Here is a 16,042-nt window from a genome sequence, read left to right as displayed (position 1 = left end):
CCATTGCAGCAGTCCCTATTGCTACAGCGCAAGAGGTGAGAGACGCAGGGAATGGATGCTCAGTAGAACTGTCTGCTTGTTGGGTGCTTTAAGGGGTGTGCTGGAGGTGTTGGCTCCTCTGTCAAGGAAGGTAATGATATGAGCCACATCCAGAACACCGTTTGTCCATGGGGCTCAGCACACTAATGAACTGTGGCACACTGACACAGCCATGAGTTGACTGAACTGAGCCCCGATCCACCAGCACTTCAGCCTCCCTGATAGCAGTTAGCGTGGGCAGTACAGTTGGGGTCATGCAACTCACCTGCAGCCTGACACTTGCCTTTGTGCTAGTGCCACTGAGGTGTATGTTGTGGAGCTACGGGGTTGGGCCTGGGAAACTTAGATGCTGGGTGCAATTCCACCTCTCTGGGCCCTAAAGCTGTCTGTGGCAGTATCTCCTGACACTCAGGACCATTCCAAGATTCCTAGGACCCTGGCTTGACCTGATTTGGATATAGCTATTGTTGCCTCATGATGCAGTAATAAACCCCTCTCTTCTGTGTCTCATGCCTTTCTGAAGAGGTCACAAGCTATCTGAGTGAGGTGAGAATGCGTGAGAGAGCTGGGAACGCCATCATGCTCTTCCCTGCAGTCTCTCTCGTGTGTCTAGCTGACCAATGGACAACAGAGGCGATGTCTTGTCGAAAACATCATAAAACATCCCGGCTCGCAACAATTTTCCAAATAGCATGTGAGAGAAGGGAAGCAATGTGTGTGTGTGGGGGGGGGGGGAGGGTATCTAAGATGGTTTGTGGGTGATGTCAAGGTTTGACAGTCCAAGTCCTATTGATCGCCCATGCAAGTGCTGAGTGACTCTTCATACCTCCCCGCACCATCATGGAATCGCTGCAGGTCATAGAAAAACTATTTGAAATTTTCTTTTTAAACATTATTTGGCTTATTTTTGGTGTGTCCCTTAAAACTACATGCCTTAAAATGAGTCTAACAGCACAAGATGAGAAACCAGAAAAGTTTAAAATATGACTGTTAGTTTAAAACTACTGTATAATTTAAAAAGATTATAAAGTAGAATGGGTCAAAAAAATTCTGTAGAAACCATGGACAGAAAATTGGGTTTTTGACTAAACACATTTTTTTTAAAGAAGTATCTGCTTTCTGTGGGAAACTTGTATTTCTTTTTCATCAAAAACACCAAGTACTTTGGCCAAAAATCAAAATAGTTCCATTTGGTATGCTGCCACAGTGCCTCAAAGGAGATTTAGCTTATTTGCCCCATATCCCCATTCTCCTCCATGGCTGGGCCACCCACCACTAGTACCTGAGCACCTTCCATGTAAATTCCCTAGCAATAGCCAAGCCTACTGTGGACTTCCTGGAGTCTCTAGCAGTCCTTTTCAATGTACAAATGCTGCTTGGAATATTTTTTGGGGGGAGTGGGGCTGGTTGATTTGTTTCTGTTTCAGGTGTTGTTTTTAATTTGGGGTGGGGGGTTGATGGGGGTGTCAGTGTTGCCACTGAGCCTTTTTTAACCCTTTCTATAACTTCTTAGAGCCCAAAGCACTTTATAGCTCATATTCAGACAACCACCTCTGAGGCAGCTAAACGGTGCAAAACAACATGAAGAGGAATTGCGGGGGGAAACGAGAGCTTTGGGCAAAGACCTTAGAGCCAAATCCAGCCTACGCTCTTGCAGATTGGCCCAACGGGTCCTCAATATGCAAGCAAAGCAAATTCAGAATGTCAGGTCTTCTCTGGAAGTTCCTTACAGTCACAAACTACAGGGAGCTCCCATTTATCTACCTTGCAGAATGAAGGGAAAAGGCTCAGACGGTATGTCTACACTGCAATGTAAGCCCAGGGTTCGAATTCAGGCTCAAGCCTAACCCCCGTCCACATGTAAATCATGCTAACCCAGGGATCAGACCCAAGGTCCCAGGACCTCACAGGAGTGGAGGATTTGAGCCAGAGTCAAGTCAGGATCCAGGGTTCAAGCCCTATTGGTCTGCTGTGTAGACACAGCCCCGTTGGATTTGAGCTCTGGGAGCCTGTCAAAAGTATCCCACAAGCCCATGAGCTGACTTTCTTTGTCCTCTGGACAGTCAAGTTTTCCCACACTGCACCACATAACGCAGTATAGACGCACGAGCCCTGGGTTAACAAACCCAGAGTCTGCTAACTCGAGTTCTACTAGCCCTTGGCTTACGTTGCAGCATAGACAGACCCACAGACTTTAGGGCCAGATGGGACCATTGTGATCATCTAGTCCTGCAATTTTCAAACTGTGGGTTGGGACCCCAAAGTGGGTCACAACCCCATTTTAATGGTGTTAGATTTGCTGGGGACCAGAGCCGAAGTGAAGACTGAGCCCCACTGCCCGGGGTCGAAGCCCAAGGGCTTCAGCTCCAGGTGGCAGGGCTCAGGTTACAACCTTCCCCTCACCCCCAGGGGCTAAAGCCCTTGGGGTTCAGCTTTGCCCCCCCCCCCCGCCCAGGGCAGCGGGGCTTGGGCGAGCTCAGGGTTCGGTCCGCCCTCTTGGGGTCATGTAGTAATTTTTGTTGTCGGAAGGGGGTCGTGGCACAATGAAGTCTGAGAACCCCTGATCTAGTCTGACCTCCTGCACATCACAGGGCACAGAACCTCACCCACTCACACCTCTAATAGGCCCCGTAACCTCTGGCTAAGCCACTGAAGTCCTCAAATCTTGATTGAAAGACTTCAAGTTACAGAGACTCCACCATTTAGTTCAAACCAGCAGAGCTCCACACTGCAGAGTCAACCCTGTTGGGCTTTGATGCTGTGGTTCCAGGGAGTCTGAGCGTTGCACATCCATGGCTTAGACAACTAAGCTAGGGTTACCATATCTATTAAATAAAAAAAGAGGACCCTCCACGGGCCCTGGCCCCGCCCATTTCCCCACCCCCAGCCCTGCCCCAACTTCGCCCCTTCCCTGCCCTAACTCCGCCCCCTCCTCCCTTCCACTCCCAGCCACGGGGAAAAGGCTGCCCGAGCGCTACCGGCTTCATGGTTTGCCGGGCAGCCCCCATGCCCGGCTCTTAAACAGAGCCGAAGAGTCAGAGGCGGAGCAGAGCCGCCACGGCTGGAGGCTCTGCTCCTCCCCTGACTCTTCGGCTCTGTTTAAGAGTCGGGCTGCCCGAGCGCTACCGGCTTCGGGCAGCCCCTTGCCTCCGGACTCTGCGCCGCCGGAGCCCGGGAGGGGAAGTGCCCGGCCGGCGGCTGGGGTCCGGAGGCAAGGGGGCTGCCTGAAGCCCATAGCGCTCGGGCAGCTCGGCTCTTAAACAGAGCCGAAGAGTCAGGGGAGGAGCAGAGCCGCCATTTTCCCGGACATGTTCGGCTTTTTGGCAATTCCCCCCGGACGGGGGTTTGAGTGCCGAAAAGCCGGACATGTCTGGGAAAAAGAGGACGTATGGTAACCCTAACTAGGCCATCCCCTCTGGCTGGGGATAATACTATGTAACCACAGAGGTGTGGTTTCTTTCCTCCTCAGTTGTACTTTGCCGGGGATGTTAGCCCAAAAACGAGTTTTTTGCTCCTTAGGAATCGGTCTAGCTTAGTTCTTCCCCAGAAGCAGCTAGCTCTGCTCTTACAGCCAGGGCACTGAGGAATGATCACATGGATGCAATTAGCATTGAGGGACAGGAGTGCAGTCAATCAAAGCAGCCTGTGTCAGGGGTTGCTGCTTTATGTGGCCGGAACGGTTTGTGAGGAGCACCATCTGCTGGCTGCATGTTGGGTTACCTTTGCTCTTTGCATTCCTAGCTCTTCCTACAGTAACATGACAGAGGTGAGCTGTTTTCCTTCGCACAGTCCACTCCTCTCATAGCTCCTCTGTGCATTGGTCCTGCTGCTATTGTAGTAGCACGGGCTGTACTCCTTTCTACAGCATTCTCCTTCTATGAGCCAGACAGCTTAGGAAGAATTGCATGCTATTCCTTCCTCGCCCTGTGGTCATTGTGCGCATCTCCCTTCCTAATCCTCCTCGTCTTCATGCCTTCCCCCATGCTGCCCCCTACAGGTGGAATTCCCTCCCTTCCTCAGTGGGACAAAGGCTATACTGCAAACTAGGGTGTGAGTCCCCTGCTTGTGTAAGCAGTGTCCCCGTGCTGGTACTGTGACTACACTGCTATTTATACTCACGCTAGCTCACTGAGAGTGTGAGTACGCAGACTTGAGCAAGGCAATCAGACCCTTAGCTCGTAGAGCAGACGTAGCCTCAGGTTCCTCCTTAGCTCACTCCTTCCACCAGTTCTAGGCCAAATCAGTGGCTGTGCAGCGCCCCCTCCCCCAACAGCCCAAGGAGCTGGGCTCTAAGTTAGCTAACTCCTCTGGGTCTGTGTGTGCATCTAGCAGCTGCCCTCCATGCCAGGACAGGCTGCTGGTTGGTAGTGGTCCAAAACTAGCTGGCTGTTTGGTGAGGGGATGGATGGTTTCATGGGTAAGGCACTGGACTGAGATCAGGAGCGTTGGATTCAATTCTTCCCTCTGCGACCTGTGGGCAGGACACTTGTGCCTCCATTCTGGAGGTGTAGAAAAGGACGTATTATCATCTCTTTCTGTCTGGCTAGTCTATTTACACTGAGCTCTTTAAGGCAGTGACTGTCTTACTATATATGTACAATGGGCCCCCAGGCTCTATTGCAATGGTTCCCAAACTTTAACAACCTGTGAAACCCTTTCACGAAAATGTCAAGTCTCGCGAACCCCCTCCTAAAAATGAATATTTCCAGGGATTTTCTCCTTTACCCGAGTACAAATTATAAAAGCAGTGATCTTGGAAATATAAAATTTGTTTTTATTACATGCTTATTACACACTATTTATTTTTAATTATTATTTATCATTACAGTATTTTTATTACATTATGAAAACGGCAACACTCTTCCAAGACGTCACTTTCGTAGCTTGTATCACTTTGAATAAGCCTGTTATAAGACAAGGTTCCTATGTTTCATCAAGGAGTATCAAATGTAAAACAAGCATGAAGATATTTAAGAAGCCAATTTAAAGAGTTCCTCCTACACAAGCATTCAGGTCTTGAGCAGTCCAGGCAAACAACGCATGTTACAACAAAACTTAAACTTGTTCTTCATAATAATTTTAAAAACAACACTAGCTATCTATTTAATTTTAAAAACAGCAAAAAATATCCACCTCCCTTTCCATTTCTTATAAGGAGTCTTGAAGTTTCAATCTCCTCAGTGTGACAGATGTGCTTGCTTTGATCTGCTTAGCTCTTGGAAGTCCAGGGGCTCTGGGCTGCTGGCCCCATGGTGCCTGGGGTCCCTAGGGACAGCTCTGTCTGCCATTAGGGAATTTTTTCACAAGAACCCCCTGTAACATTTTGCGAACCCCAGTTTGGGAACCACTGCTCTATTGTAATAATCATTTCCATGGTGCTGTCTGGGTACAGGAGGTGACCTTGCATGCTAAGGCTGGGGTTTATTGTAAAGCTGAGCCATTCCACCAATCCTCTCTTGCTGTTCGACTCCTCTCAGTCTGTTCTTCATGCCCTCCCCTCCCCGCCACGCTGTCCTAGCACTGAAGTAACCAGCAGGACTCGGAGCACTAGCGGGAACAGCTGTTCCAGAGGGCGAGTGCTGAGCACCAACCTGTCCAGTGCAGGGAGCACTGCCATGGATCGCTGATCAGCTCACACATCAGAGCAAGAGTGCATGGATGAGCAGCATGAAACAAACCCATCTGTGGTGTCGGGGGAGTTACACCCATGACCATGATTTAAACTAAGCCTCTCCCTGAATGAACGTGTAAAACCCAGAATCCAGCCCTCGGATCTGACACCGAGAGCGAGCGATCCCTGCTGAAGTGTGTTGGGAACAAACAGTCCTGCAGAGCACAGGTAGCATAGAGGTGTGAACGGAGAGGCCTCTCAGAGCTGTCTTGCTCCCGTGGGAAGGAGAAAGCACTAGCCACAGCTGAGTCAGTCGGTAATGGACTGGATTCAAAGGGGAGCAGCACGATAAGGCCGGACAATTCAGGCACGTCCATCATCTCGTGTTCCAGCCAAGCAGACCAAGCTGGCTCGCCAAAGTGTTGCTGGAAGCCTTTGGCAAACAATCCCCTTCCTCTGCTTGTGCCTGTCTGTTAGCGGAAATACCCAGCGCTACAACAGCCTGAGAAGGGAAGATGCCAACGCAATAAGAACCTGGGGATGTTTCCAGACACACATCGGACCCGACAGCTTTGCAACCTGCAGGGAGATAAAGCCAGGGTGCTCTGCTTGAGTTTCTCACTGGTTCTGTTACAGTGACACATAGAAATCCCATGCAACACTGGAATGGGAGCAAACACAGGGCCTTCCATTGCAGAGTCAGGTATCCTGCATTCCCACTCCCGATCTGCCCCCCTGCCCCACACTCCTGCTTCTGCGGTGACACCTCTGAACTAAGAAATGAAAGCTCTGCCCTTTAACAAAATACAGCCCCTGGATCTGATCTGCCTGCCCCATCAGCTTCCCCCCATGTGCTGCTCCCGCTGGGCTGTTTCACAGAAGAATGACAAAGGCAGAGAGGTTTGAGGGATTGGATGCTTTTAATAGCCAGAAAGTCCAGCTTGCCAAAGAGATTTCGAAAGCTGCTTTCCAAATACCCAGCAATTCCAGTGGGCCTCGCCTACACCAGCAAACTTTGGCTAAAACATTCCCCACTATTGTTACCATTAATTCAGTTCCCCAAGCAGCAGAGCCAACAGCAGCGCTAGTGGGGAGAAGACGCTCGTGCCCTATAGCTGGTATTAAGTGCCACATACGTCATGGAGACCTGCTCTGAGCAGGTAACGTGGTGGATAAAATGCTGGCATCTGCCTGCAGTCCTCTGTCTACTTGTGCTCTGCCATGCTTCCGCGGTGGGAGCTCAGCTAGTATTAATGAGTGAGAGCAATACACATATACATTGTTGAGGGGAAGTTCCTAGCATGTACCAAGCTGTTTGTCTCACTCTGGGAGAAGAGGCTCTGTTCTAACACTGCAACCTCCCCCACACTTCTCTGTGATTCTGGCACTCAGGAGGTCGTCTCTAAGGCAGAAGGCTTTTGTTCCGGTAGCACTGTAGGGGTCCTGCTGGCCTGCTGTGTGTCCTGGACGAGTCTACATGAGGAACCTGGAGAGGTCGTCCTTGATTTCAGCTTCATCCCAAGGCCCATGGATGTTGTCTTTGAGCAGCTGCAGCCGGATGAGGCAGTAAGGACACAGGCATGAAATGGAGACCAGCAGAAGGGCAAAGAGAAGGGCGGCGACGCCCGAGATGGTCAGCAGCCCAGTCAGCGCAGACAGGGCGAAGAGCAGGGTCACCCCCACATAGCAGCGGGGTGTCCGTGCTTTGAGCTTCTTCTGCAGCATGGGCCACAGGGCAAACATCTGGATGGCGAAGGTGACCATGGCGAAGGTGTGCAGGGAGCGGGGCAGCCGGGAGGCCAGGCACACGGAGGCGAAGATGGCCATGTTGAGGGACAGCGTGCTGGAGACGATGGCGGCATTGGCCCCATAGTCAAAGAAGATCAGGTGCCCCAGGAGCATGAGGACCGACATGGCGTAGATGGTGTCCGTGCTGATCGACTCCGTCAGGGTCTTCAGCACTGGGGAGAAGCCATAGGTGAAAGCTATGAACACCAGGGTGCTTTTCAGATCCGCCCACCGGGTCCGACCGCTCTGCTTCCTCCCCACCCCCAAGTCTATGACATCAAACAGGACGTAGCCAATCAGGGAAGATGCCAGGCCAGACCCAAACAGCCACTGTGGGGTCAGCAGCCCATCGTCCATGTACCACCATATGACGACAAAGACGCAGACGCTGCACAGCTGTTGGATCACCACCCCGGACTCAAACACCACTGCCCAATACTGGTACTTGCGGGCGTAGATGTTCTTCCGCAGCTCCTCCAGGAACCGGTGGTCCACATAGTTATCTGGGAAGGGCTGCCTCTCATACAGCACCTTCTGCCAGCACTTCCCAGGGCTTGCTTCCACTTGGGCACAGACCATTCTCCCAGCACAGCCCTGCTGCGTCAGCAGCCTCTTGGAGATTCCCTCACACAGACCTGGGAGAGCCACATGCAGAGGAGGGCTCGTTCTCCAGGAGTGCACAAGTAGAAGGTTTCTGTAGTCCCCTCCTCCGAGAAGGGCTCATCACAAAGCGCTCAGAGCTCTGTGCATCAGGCTGGGGCTGAGAGTCACCTCTTCATTCTGTGCAGAGCCCTGCCAGCTCCTAGAAAACAAACACACAACGGATCACTCAATTGCTGGGCAATGCAGACCAGAGATTCAATGACTGAACTCTGATCCCCAGGCAAGGCCCGGGAGCTCTTTGAGAAAAGCAGGAGACCTTGCACAGAATAAGCTATTGCACTGCTGTTAGGGCAGCAACATTCAGTTCCCTCGGACTCTCTCACACACTGCTAGCCAGAAGGCTTCTGTCATATGAGCATCTTCAGGTGCTTTTTCTGGTAACTACAGATTAGAACAGAGACCTAAGAGTCGACATTCCTGGGTTCTGTTCCCAGCTCCATCCCGAGTCCATGCAACCTTGAGCAAGTCCCTTAATCTCTCTGAGCAGAACCAAATACCAAGCTAGCTACTGGGCAGTGACTGCAGAGAGAATTGCATTGAGAGCTCTGGGTCCTAGCACCAGCTGAGCCCCTTGCCTGCACCATGCATACTGCAGGACAGATGGTGGGGAAGGAAGTTAGCTAGAGGCAAAGGAGCCAACAAGCCCCTGCACGGGGTTAGGCTGGGTCTGTTCTGCCCCTCCACGGAGCAGATGGGAATCCTTTACTAAAAGGGGTAAAATTCAAGCCCTGATCTATGTTCCCTCTAAACTGTGCGGCCGTGCAGCAGGCTATCAAGGGCCATGCAGGCGGGGAGAGGTGCCCTGCCCCCAGCCCCGAGCTGCTGTGGCAAGAGAGGACTCGGAGGGAGTCCTCTCTCCCCACTGCAGCTCAAGGCAGCCTGCACCCCAGAGCCCTCATCCCCCCGCACTCCAACCCTCTGCCCCAGCCCTGAGCCCCCTCCCACACTCCAAATTCCTCACCCCTACCCCCACCACACATCACCTCCATATTGGTGCACATAACCAAATTCATTCCACACATGGATGTAAAAAATTAGAGGGAACATTGGCCCTGATGTCTTATTCCTGTATCTTTTTTGTTCCAATGTCCTAAGTCCAAGTGAACTCTGAACAGCAACTCTCTTACACGCACTGGAGGAAGAGCTGACTTCACTGACGGCAGTGGGAGTTTTAACATTAACTTCAAGGGAGTCAGGATTTCACCCATCACATTTCTTGTCCTTCAGAGGAAACAAATGGTTTAGGTTCTAATGTCCTAGCACAGCGCTGCAATGTTGGGCGTTCCCCAGGCTGCAGGAATGGCTTTATATAAATGAGGAAATCCCTGGTTGCAGTGGATTTTTTTTTTTAATGAAAAACTTTTCTAGGTCAAATTTCACCTGATTCTTTCAATTTTGAAAAGAGAGTGAAAATATCTTTACACTACAGGCAAAGAGGAATTTTTCTTGACTGTAAATACTACGGAACTCATGAACGAGGCCAAAATAGAAATCCAATTGCGTTCGTGTTTGGAAAGGGCTGGTGGATGAAACACACCAAGGACTCACAGTTACCTCGTAGGAGTGTAGGAGGCCCTGGGTGCAGGAACCATTATATCTCTGAAGTCTGCCCGCTAAGGCCCCAGGTTTGCAATGAGCGCTGGGTGGATGGATCTTTGTGCCAGCACAGTGCCCCATGGAGACCAGCAGGATCGAGAACAGCTCAGTTCTCAGAAGTTGAGCCCATTCCCCGCTCAAGGAAAGCCTGAGTAAACGTACCTGGTTTTGCAACATGCCCCAAAGATTACCAACTCGGTGCTTGGGCAGAGCAAATGGCATGGGTGAAAACTCTAGGAGGGGAAGAGACAACAGGAGCTAAACCCTGGAGAGCTGTACAGATCAGACACATGGGGAGCAGAGGACTGTACACATCAGGGGTGTGTGTGCTCACAGCTGTACAGATCAGGGGGTGTGGGGAATGTGGCTGTACAGATCAGAAGTGTATGCAGGGCTGTACAAATCAGGGGTATGTGACTGTGAAGATCGGGGGTGTACACAGAGCTGTACAGATCAGGGGTATGTGTGTGTGGCTGTACAGATCAAAGTATGTGGGGGGTCTGCTGGGCTGTTCAGGTCAGGGAGTGTGTAGGGGCTGAACAGAGGGGAGGGAGATGGGAGCCTGTACAGATTGGGGAGATGTAGCGGGGCTGTACAGGTCAGGAAGGTGTAGGGTGGGCTGTACAGATTGGGGTTGTGGGTGGAGGGCAGTACAGGTCAGGGTGTAGGCAGGGCTGTACAGATTGGGAGTGTAGGCAGGGCTGTACAGATCAGGGTGTGTGTAGGTCAAGCTGTACAGATCAGGGGGCTGTACAGGTTGAGGTGTATAGGCAGGGCAGTACAGGCCGACCGGGGTGGGAGAAAGTGGGGGCCTGTACAAGCTGGGGTGTAGGCAGGGCTGTATAGGTTGGGGTGTGTGAAGCAGGGGACTGAACAGATCAAGGGGGTGGGAAACAGGCAGTTGTATAGATGGGGTGTAGGGGAGGTGTAGGCTGGGTTGTACAGGTTAGGATGTGTGTTGTGTGGGGAGCTATACAGGTAGAGGGGTGTGGGGCGGGGGGGCTGTACAGATTACTGTGGGGGACAGGCGGTTGTATACAGGGGGTGTGGGGGTGGAGAGCAGTTGTATAGATGAGGTGTAGGCGGGGCTGTACATATCAGGAGGTGTAGGCAGAGAGGCTGTACAGGGCAGGGGGTTGTAGGCGGGGGGCTGTGCAGGTTGGGGGAGTGTAGGTGGGGCAAGGGGCTGTACAGCACAGCGTGTTGTGAGGTGGTGGGCTGTACAGATCGGAGTATAGGTGGGGCTATAGAGGTCAGAGTGTTGTGGGGTGGGGGCTGTATAGATTAGGGTTACCATACATCTGGATTTTCCCGGACATGTCCGGCTTTTTGGTCCTCAAATCCCCGTCGGGGAGGAATTTCCAAAAAGCCGAACATGTCCGGAAAAATAGGGAGGCGTGGTAATGCCTGAGTGCGAATGGCTGCAGCAAAACTTACAACTCCCGTGATCTGCCAATCTGCCGGGGCACAGAGGTGGCGGGTGGCATCCGAGCATGCAGCCGCCTCCTCCCTGGGCTCCAACTTTCCCGGCTCCCGCCGCTCTCCACCGCACGCCAGGGCCAAAGCAACTTCCCCAGCGCAGCAGCAGCCGGAGCCCGGGGGGAAGGCGGCTGCGCGCTTGGATGCCGTCCGCCGCCTCTGTGCCCCCGCAGATCGGGGGAGTTGTTAATTTTGCTGCAGCCACTTGCACTTGGGGTCCCCCGAGCGTCTTTTGCCCGAGCGCTGTGTGGCAAACCGTGAAGCCGGTAGCGCTCGGGCAAAAGATGCCTGAGAGTGAGTGGCTGCAGCAAAACTAACAACTTCCCCAATCTGCCGGGGCACAGAGGCGGCGGCGGCAGCCTCCTCCCCGGACTCCAACTTTCCTAGCTCTCGCTGCTCTCCACCACGGTGGGGGCCGAAGCAACTTCCCCAGCGCAGCAGCAGCCAGAGCCCAGGGGGGTGGGAGGGAGGAGGGGGAATGCGGCGTGCTCAGGGGAGGGGGCGGAGTTGGGGCGGGGACTTTGGGGAAGGGGTTGGAATGGGGGCGGGGAAAGGGCGGAGTTGTGGCAGGGCTGGGGCCCCATGGAGTGTCTTCTTTTTTCAGTGTTGAAATATGGTAACCCTAGAGCTCGGGGAGGGGTGCAGGCTTGGCTATACACAGGTTCGAGCGCAGGGTCGGGGGGTGTAGGTGGAGCCGGGGGCTGTACAGCGCAGGGTGTTGTGAGGTGATGGGCTGTACAGATCAGGGTGTAGGCGGGGCTGTAGAGGTCAGAGTGTTGTGGGGTGGGTGGGGGCTGTATAGATCGGGGAGGGGTGCAGGCTGGGCTGTAAAGGTTAGAGTGTGGGGGGCTGCACAGGTCAGACACGCGGGGCGGAGACGCAGCGCGCCCCCAGCGGAGCTCGGGCAGCAGGCGGGACTGGGACCCGACACTGCCGCTTCCCTTCCTCCAGTTGCCGGACGCGGCGAACCCCGCCTTCTGCTGCCGCACCCACCCCCGGCTCCCCCGAGCAGGAGCGGGCCCCGCAGGGGGCCGTGCTAGGCTCCCCGCTCCTGCTGCCCCGAGCCGCGGGCTCTGCTGTCAGCAGCTTCCTGGGGCGAGGGGCCCCCGCTCTGCGCCCCCCGGGCACGGGGCGGGGAAGGGAAGGAACCGGGGTGCGGTACCTGGGCCTGGGCCGCTGGGGAGCCGCTTCCTGTCTGCGCGGGGCGCGAGTCTCTCCCCGCCATGTAGGCAGGGCCTGAGCCTGTCTCCGCGCGGGGCTGCCCCCTGCTGGCCTGTGCGCTGCCGGCTCTGCAGCGAGACACACCAGCCTGTGTGGGGCTGGGAAAGGGGCGGGCAAGGGGCGGAGCGGGAGCGCGCTGCTGCCAGGGAGGCTAGAGCGTGGGGCTGGACCAGGGCCGGAGATAGGGGGCCTGATAGAGTGTGAAAAATCAGGACACTTTTTTTGGGGGAGGGGGGGGGTTGGTTAATAATTGTGTATATAAAACAAAGCCCCATGAGGGCAGGGGACTGGACTCGATGACCTCTGGAGGCCCCTTCCAGTCCTAGAGTCTATGAATCTATGAATATCTGGTCTGGTCACCCTCACAGGAGATCGGATAAATCCGAAATATCCAGTCACCCCAAGCAGCCTGCTCCGATGCCAGCTGCACCGGGAGCAGAGCTGGTGGAAACGCTTCCGATGGAGTGTTTTCTTCCGTATGGAAATGCCGCTTTGTCAGAATCAAACCGTCCCAAGGGACCGTGTTGATTTCCGTGACATTTTGTTTTGGACAAAAATCACAATGCAGCGTTTGGTCAGAACAGACCGGTTTGATTTATAGTAGAAATTATAAAATAATTTAAAAAATCATATAAACCTGAAATAGTCCGAAGTTGCAGTGGCAGCGAGTTGTATGGGCCCGTGGTGCCCGGCCTCCAGCAATATTCAGGGCCCGGGCCTCGTCTCCACCAATGTTCGGGGCCAGGTCTCTCCCCCAGCCCCGCCTGCCTTCCCCAAGTGTCCCTCAGCCCCCGCTTTGCTGCCCCCACGCACCTCCCCTAGGCCCTTGTCCCTGCCTCTCCCCTGCAGCTGGAGGCTGACTCCCTGCTGGCTTGCGGCATCAACTGCCGCTGAGGAGTCCTAGTACCCCCCATTCACTAGTCACAGGGCAGACTGACCCTGAGCCTGCCCTTCCGCCTCAGACCCTTTCATTTTCCGGTGGGACCCTCCTCACCCCCAGTGAGGCTACAGTGAGTGGCAGCAGCAGGGGAGGAGGCGCACATGTGATGGCAGCCCCCCCTCCCGGCACCCACCACTGGGGAGGCGAGGGGGCTTCCTGGACCTGAGAGGGCCCTAGGAGCACGTGCACTGACAGTGGTGCAGGGTGAGTGTGGTGCAGGGGGGAAGAGGAGGGCCCCTCCCCCGGAGCTCACTGCTGCCAGCAGGGAGAAGGCTGGGGGTCCTCCTCTCTAGCCTGCCTGAACCCCAAAATCCGCATCCCCAGCCCTTCCCCACCTCAGAGCCCTCACCCCTGCACCCCAATCCTCTGCCCTAGCCCTGAGCCCCCTCCCACACCTCTAACCCCTAATCCCCACCCCACCCCAGAGCCCTCACATTTTTACATTATTTTTAAAAATATACAGTAACTCCTCACTTAACGTTGTAGTTATGTTCCTGGAAAATGCTACTTTAAGCGAAACGATGTTAAGCGAATCCAATTTCCCCATAAGAATTAATGTAAATGGGGGGGGGGAGTAGGTTCCAGGGAATTTCTTTTGCCAGACAAAAGACTATATTTTTATATATACACACACATATACACAGTATAAGTTTTAAACAAACAATTTAATACTGTACACAGCTATGATGATTGTGAAGCTTGGTTGAGGTGGAGGAGACAGAGGATGGAAGAAGGTGGGATATTTCCCAGGGAATGCTTTACTGCTAAATGATGAACTAGCGCTCTGCTGAGCCCTCAAGAGTTAACACATTGTTGTTAATGTAGCCTCACACTCTACAAGGCAGCACGAATGGAGGGAGGGGAGACAGCACGGCAGAGAGAGACAGAGACACACACTCTGTGTGTGAGTGAGAGATGCGCATTGCCCCTTTAAGTAGGTTGACCCTACTCTAAGTACATTGTCTTTTTAAGTAGATCAAGAAGTTGAGACAGCTGCTGCTGCCAGCAAGCTCCCCCTGTCTGACTCCTGAGCCCTGTCGTGTCCCCCCCCCCATGCTCTGTGGAGACGGGGGGCAGGAGCGGAGGAGGAGGACACCCTGACATCAGCACCCCTCTTTGCCCCCTCCCCCTGGCACAGCAAGCAGGAGGCTCCCAGGAGCAGCTCCAAGGCAGAGGGCAAGAGCAGCACACGGCTGTAGGGGGGGGGACACCTGAACTGCCCAGCAATTGATAGCCTGCTGGGTGACTGCTGCACAGGGAATTTAGGGGATCGGGGAGCTGATAGCAGGGCTGCCGGTCCACCCTGGTTCCAAGCCCCCACCAGCTAGCTCCAATGAGCTGCTCTTTCTGCAAGCAGTGGACAAAGCAAGCAGCTGTCAAACAACGTTATAAGGGAGCATTGCACAACTTTAAACAAGCATGTTCCCTAATTCAGAGGTTCTCAAACTGTGGTCCATGAGCTCCATTCAGGTGGTCCGCGGATAGTTCCCTCTAAGTTGCGCGCCTGGGCAGCCGCACACAAGAGAATGAAGGGCCACCCACCTAATTAGTAGAGATGTGCAGGGATGGCTCCACTAATTAGGTGTCTGGACCCTGGAGAAGATGCACATGTAAGGTCAGGTGGTGGCCTTGGGGGGAATACGGGGTAGGTGGAATGGGGCAGTGGTGTGAGAAGAGGGGCTGTGGTGGCCAGAGAAAGAGGCAACTTTCCTCAGCTCCAGGGCTGCGGCTCTGTGGCTGCTGTGGCAGGGGAGAGACCACCCCCCTCCTTCCCAGCCCCAGCTTGGGGGCTGACGCAGTGGGGGAGAGAGGGTATATCCATCACATTAGAAAGGTTAAGACTACTGATATTAAAATGAGTTGTGTGCTTTTATGTGTAGAACAAAAAAACCGTTAATTATTATTGAGGTTTTTTTATATAGCACTTTTATCCAAAGCGCTTTACAATAGTTAGCTAATGGTACAGACAACATTTGGAAAGATCATTAAATGGTCTACTGAGACCCTCAGCAATTTTCAAGTGGTCCGTGAAAAAAAAGTTTGAGAACCACTTCTCTAATTGATCAGCAACATAACAACAAAACAACTTTAACTGGGATGACTTTAAGTGAGGAGTTACTGTATATTGGCTTACAAGGCAGGTGTGTGGGGGGTGGGACTTGGACCTGTTCTGGGCACCACCAAAAATTATACAAACCTGCCGCCCCTGTGAAGTTGAGGTTGTTGAAACAAAACATTTCACGTGACCCAAAAGGAATTCTTTTAAAAATTTGGTTTAATGAGAAATTTTGAAACTCAATGTTTTGTTCCTGGTAGTAAAAATACAAATGTTGAGATCCCGGACTTTCCCAGGAAACAGAAATTCCGATTTCTGACCCGCTCTACCCAGGGGCCTTGGGATGTGGCCACCCCCTGACTCTTTGAACCCAGCTCTCCGTGGCCTGGCTGTTTTTCAGTAGAACCTCCTGCCATTTACCCTAAGGAATAAGCATTGCCTGGGTGTGAGGATGTGTATTGTTTAAATCCCAATTCTGCCGTCCTTACTCACATCAAGTAGCACCTTACTCTGAGAGCAGCGAGGTGCTCCTTGATGTGAGTAAGGGTAGCAGAATCTGGCCGAAAGTTAATACAACCTGCTTTATCACTGAAGCAGGAGTATGCACCCACTTGTCCGAGTGATTCTTAGGTTCTTCCTCCAACTGCTT

At 53.2% G+C, this 16,042-nt stretch overlaps 1 protein-coding gene across 5 annotated transcripts; it reads right to left on the bottom strand.

Moving 5' to 3' along the window:
* Positions 1 to 5,886: 5,886 nt before the first annotated feature.
* Positions 5,887 to 12,492, bottom strand: PIGC (phosphatidylinositol glycan anchor biosynthesis class C). Of its 5 annotated transcripts, none has more exons than XR_004646897.1 (3): positions 12,339 to 12,492; positions 6,958 to 8,240; positions 5,887 to 6,229 (listed from the first exon to the last, which is right to left on the bottom strand). XR_004646897.1 is itself a non-coding variant. In XM_034779831.1 (3 exons), exon 3 carries the CDS (start codon positions 8,015 to 8,017, stop codon positions 7,124 to 7,126), a length of 894 nt encoding a protein of 297 aa, XP_034635722.1. In that variant the 5' UTR covers positions 8,018 to 8,240; positions 9,229 to 9,322; positions 12,339 to 12,487; the 3' UTR covers positions 5,887 to 7,123. The 5 variants fall into 5 exon arrangements, 4 of the variants coding, with proteins under 4 accessions (XP_034635722.1, XP_034635723.1, XP_034635721.1 ...); XM_034779831.1 differs by adding an exon at positions 9,229 to 9,322 and having other exon boundaries at positions 5,887 to 8,240; positions 12,339 to 12,487; XM_034779832.1 differs by adding an exon at positions 9,235 to 9,322 and having other exon boundaries at positions 5,887 to 8,240; positions 12,339 to 12,487.
* Between the last annotated feature and the right edge of the window lie 3,550 nt (positions 12,493 to 16,042).

Source organism: Trachemys scripta, chromosome 8 (genome assembly GCF_013100865.1).
Source record: "Trachemys scripta elegans isolate TJP31775 chromosome 8, CAS_Tse_1.0, whole genome shotgun sequence".
Classification (NCBI taxonomy): Eukaryota; Metazoa; Chordata; order Testudines; family Emydidae; genus Trachemys; species Trachemys scripta.
Note: the sequence above shows the minus strand (reverse complement) of the source record. Positions and strands in the feature narration are given on the sequence as shown.

Coding starts and splice junctions, on each gene's coding strand:
- PIGC (XM_034779830.1), bottom strand. CDS start 8,017: ATGGTCTGTGCCCAAGTGGAAGCAAGCCCTGGGAAGTGCTGGCAGAAG.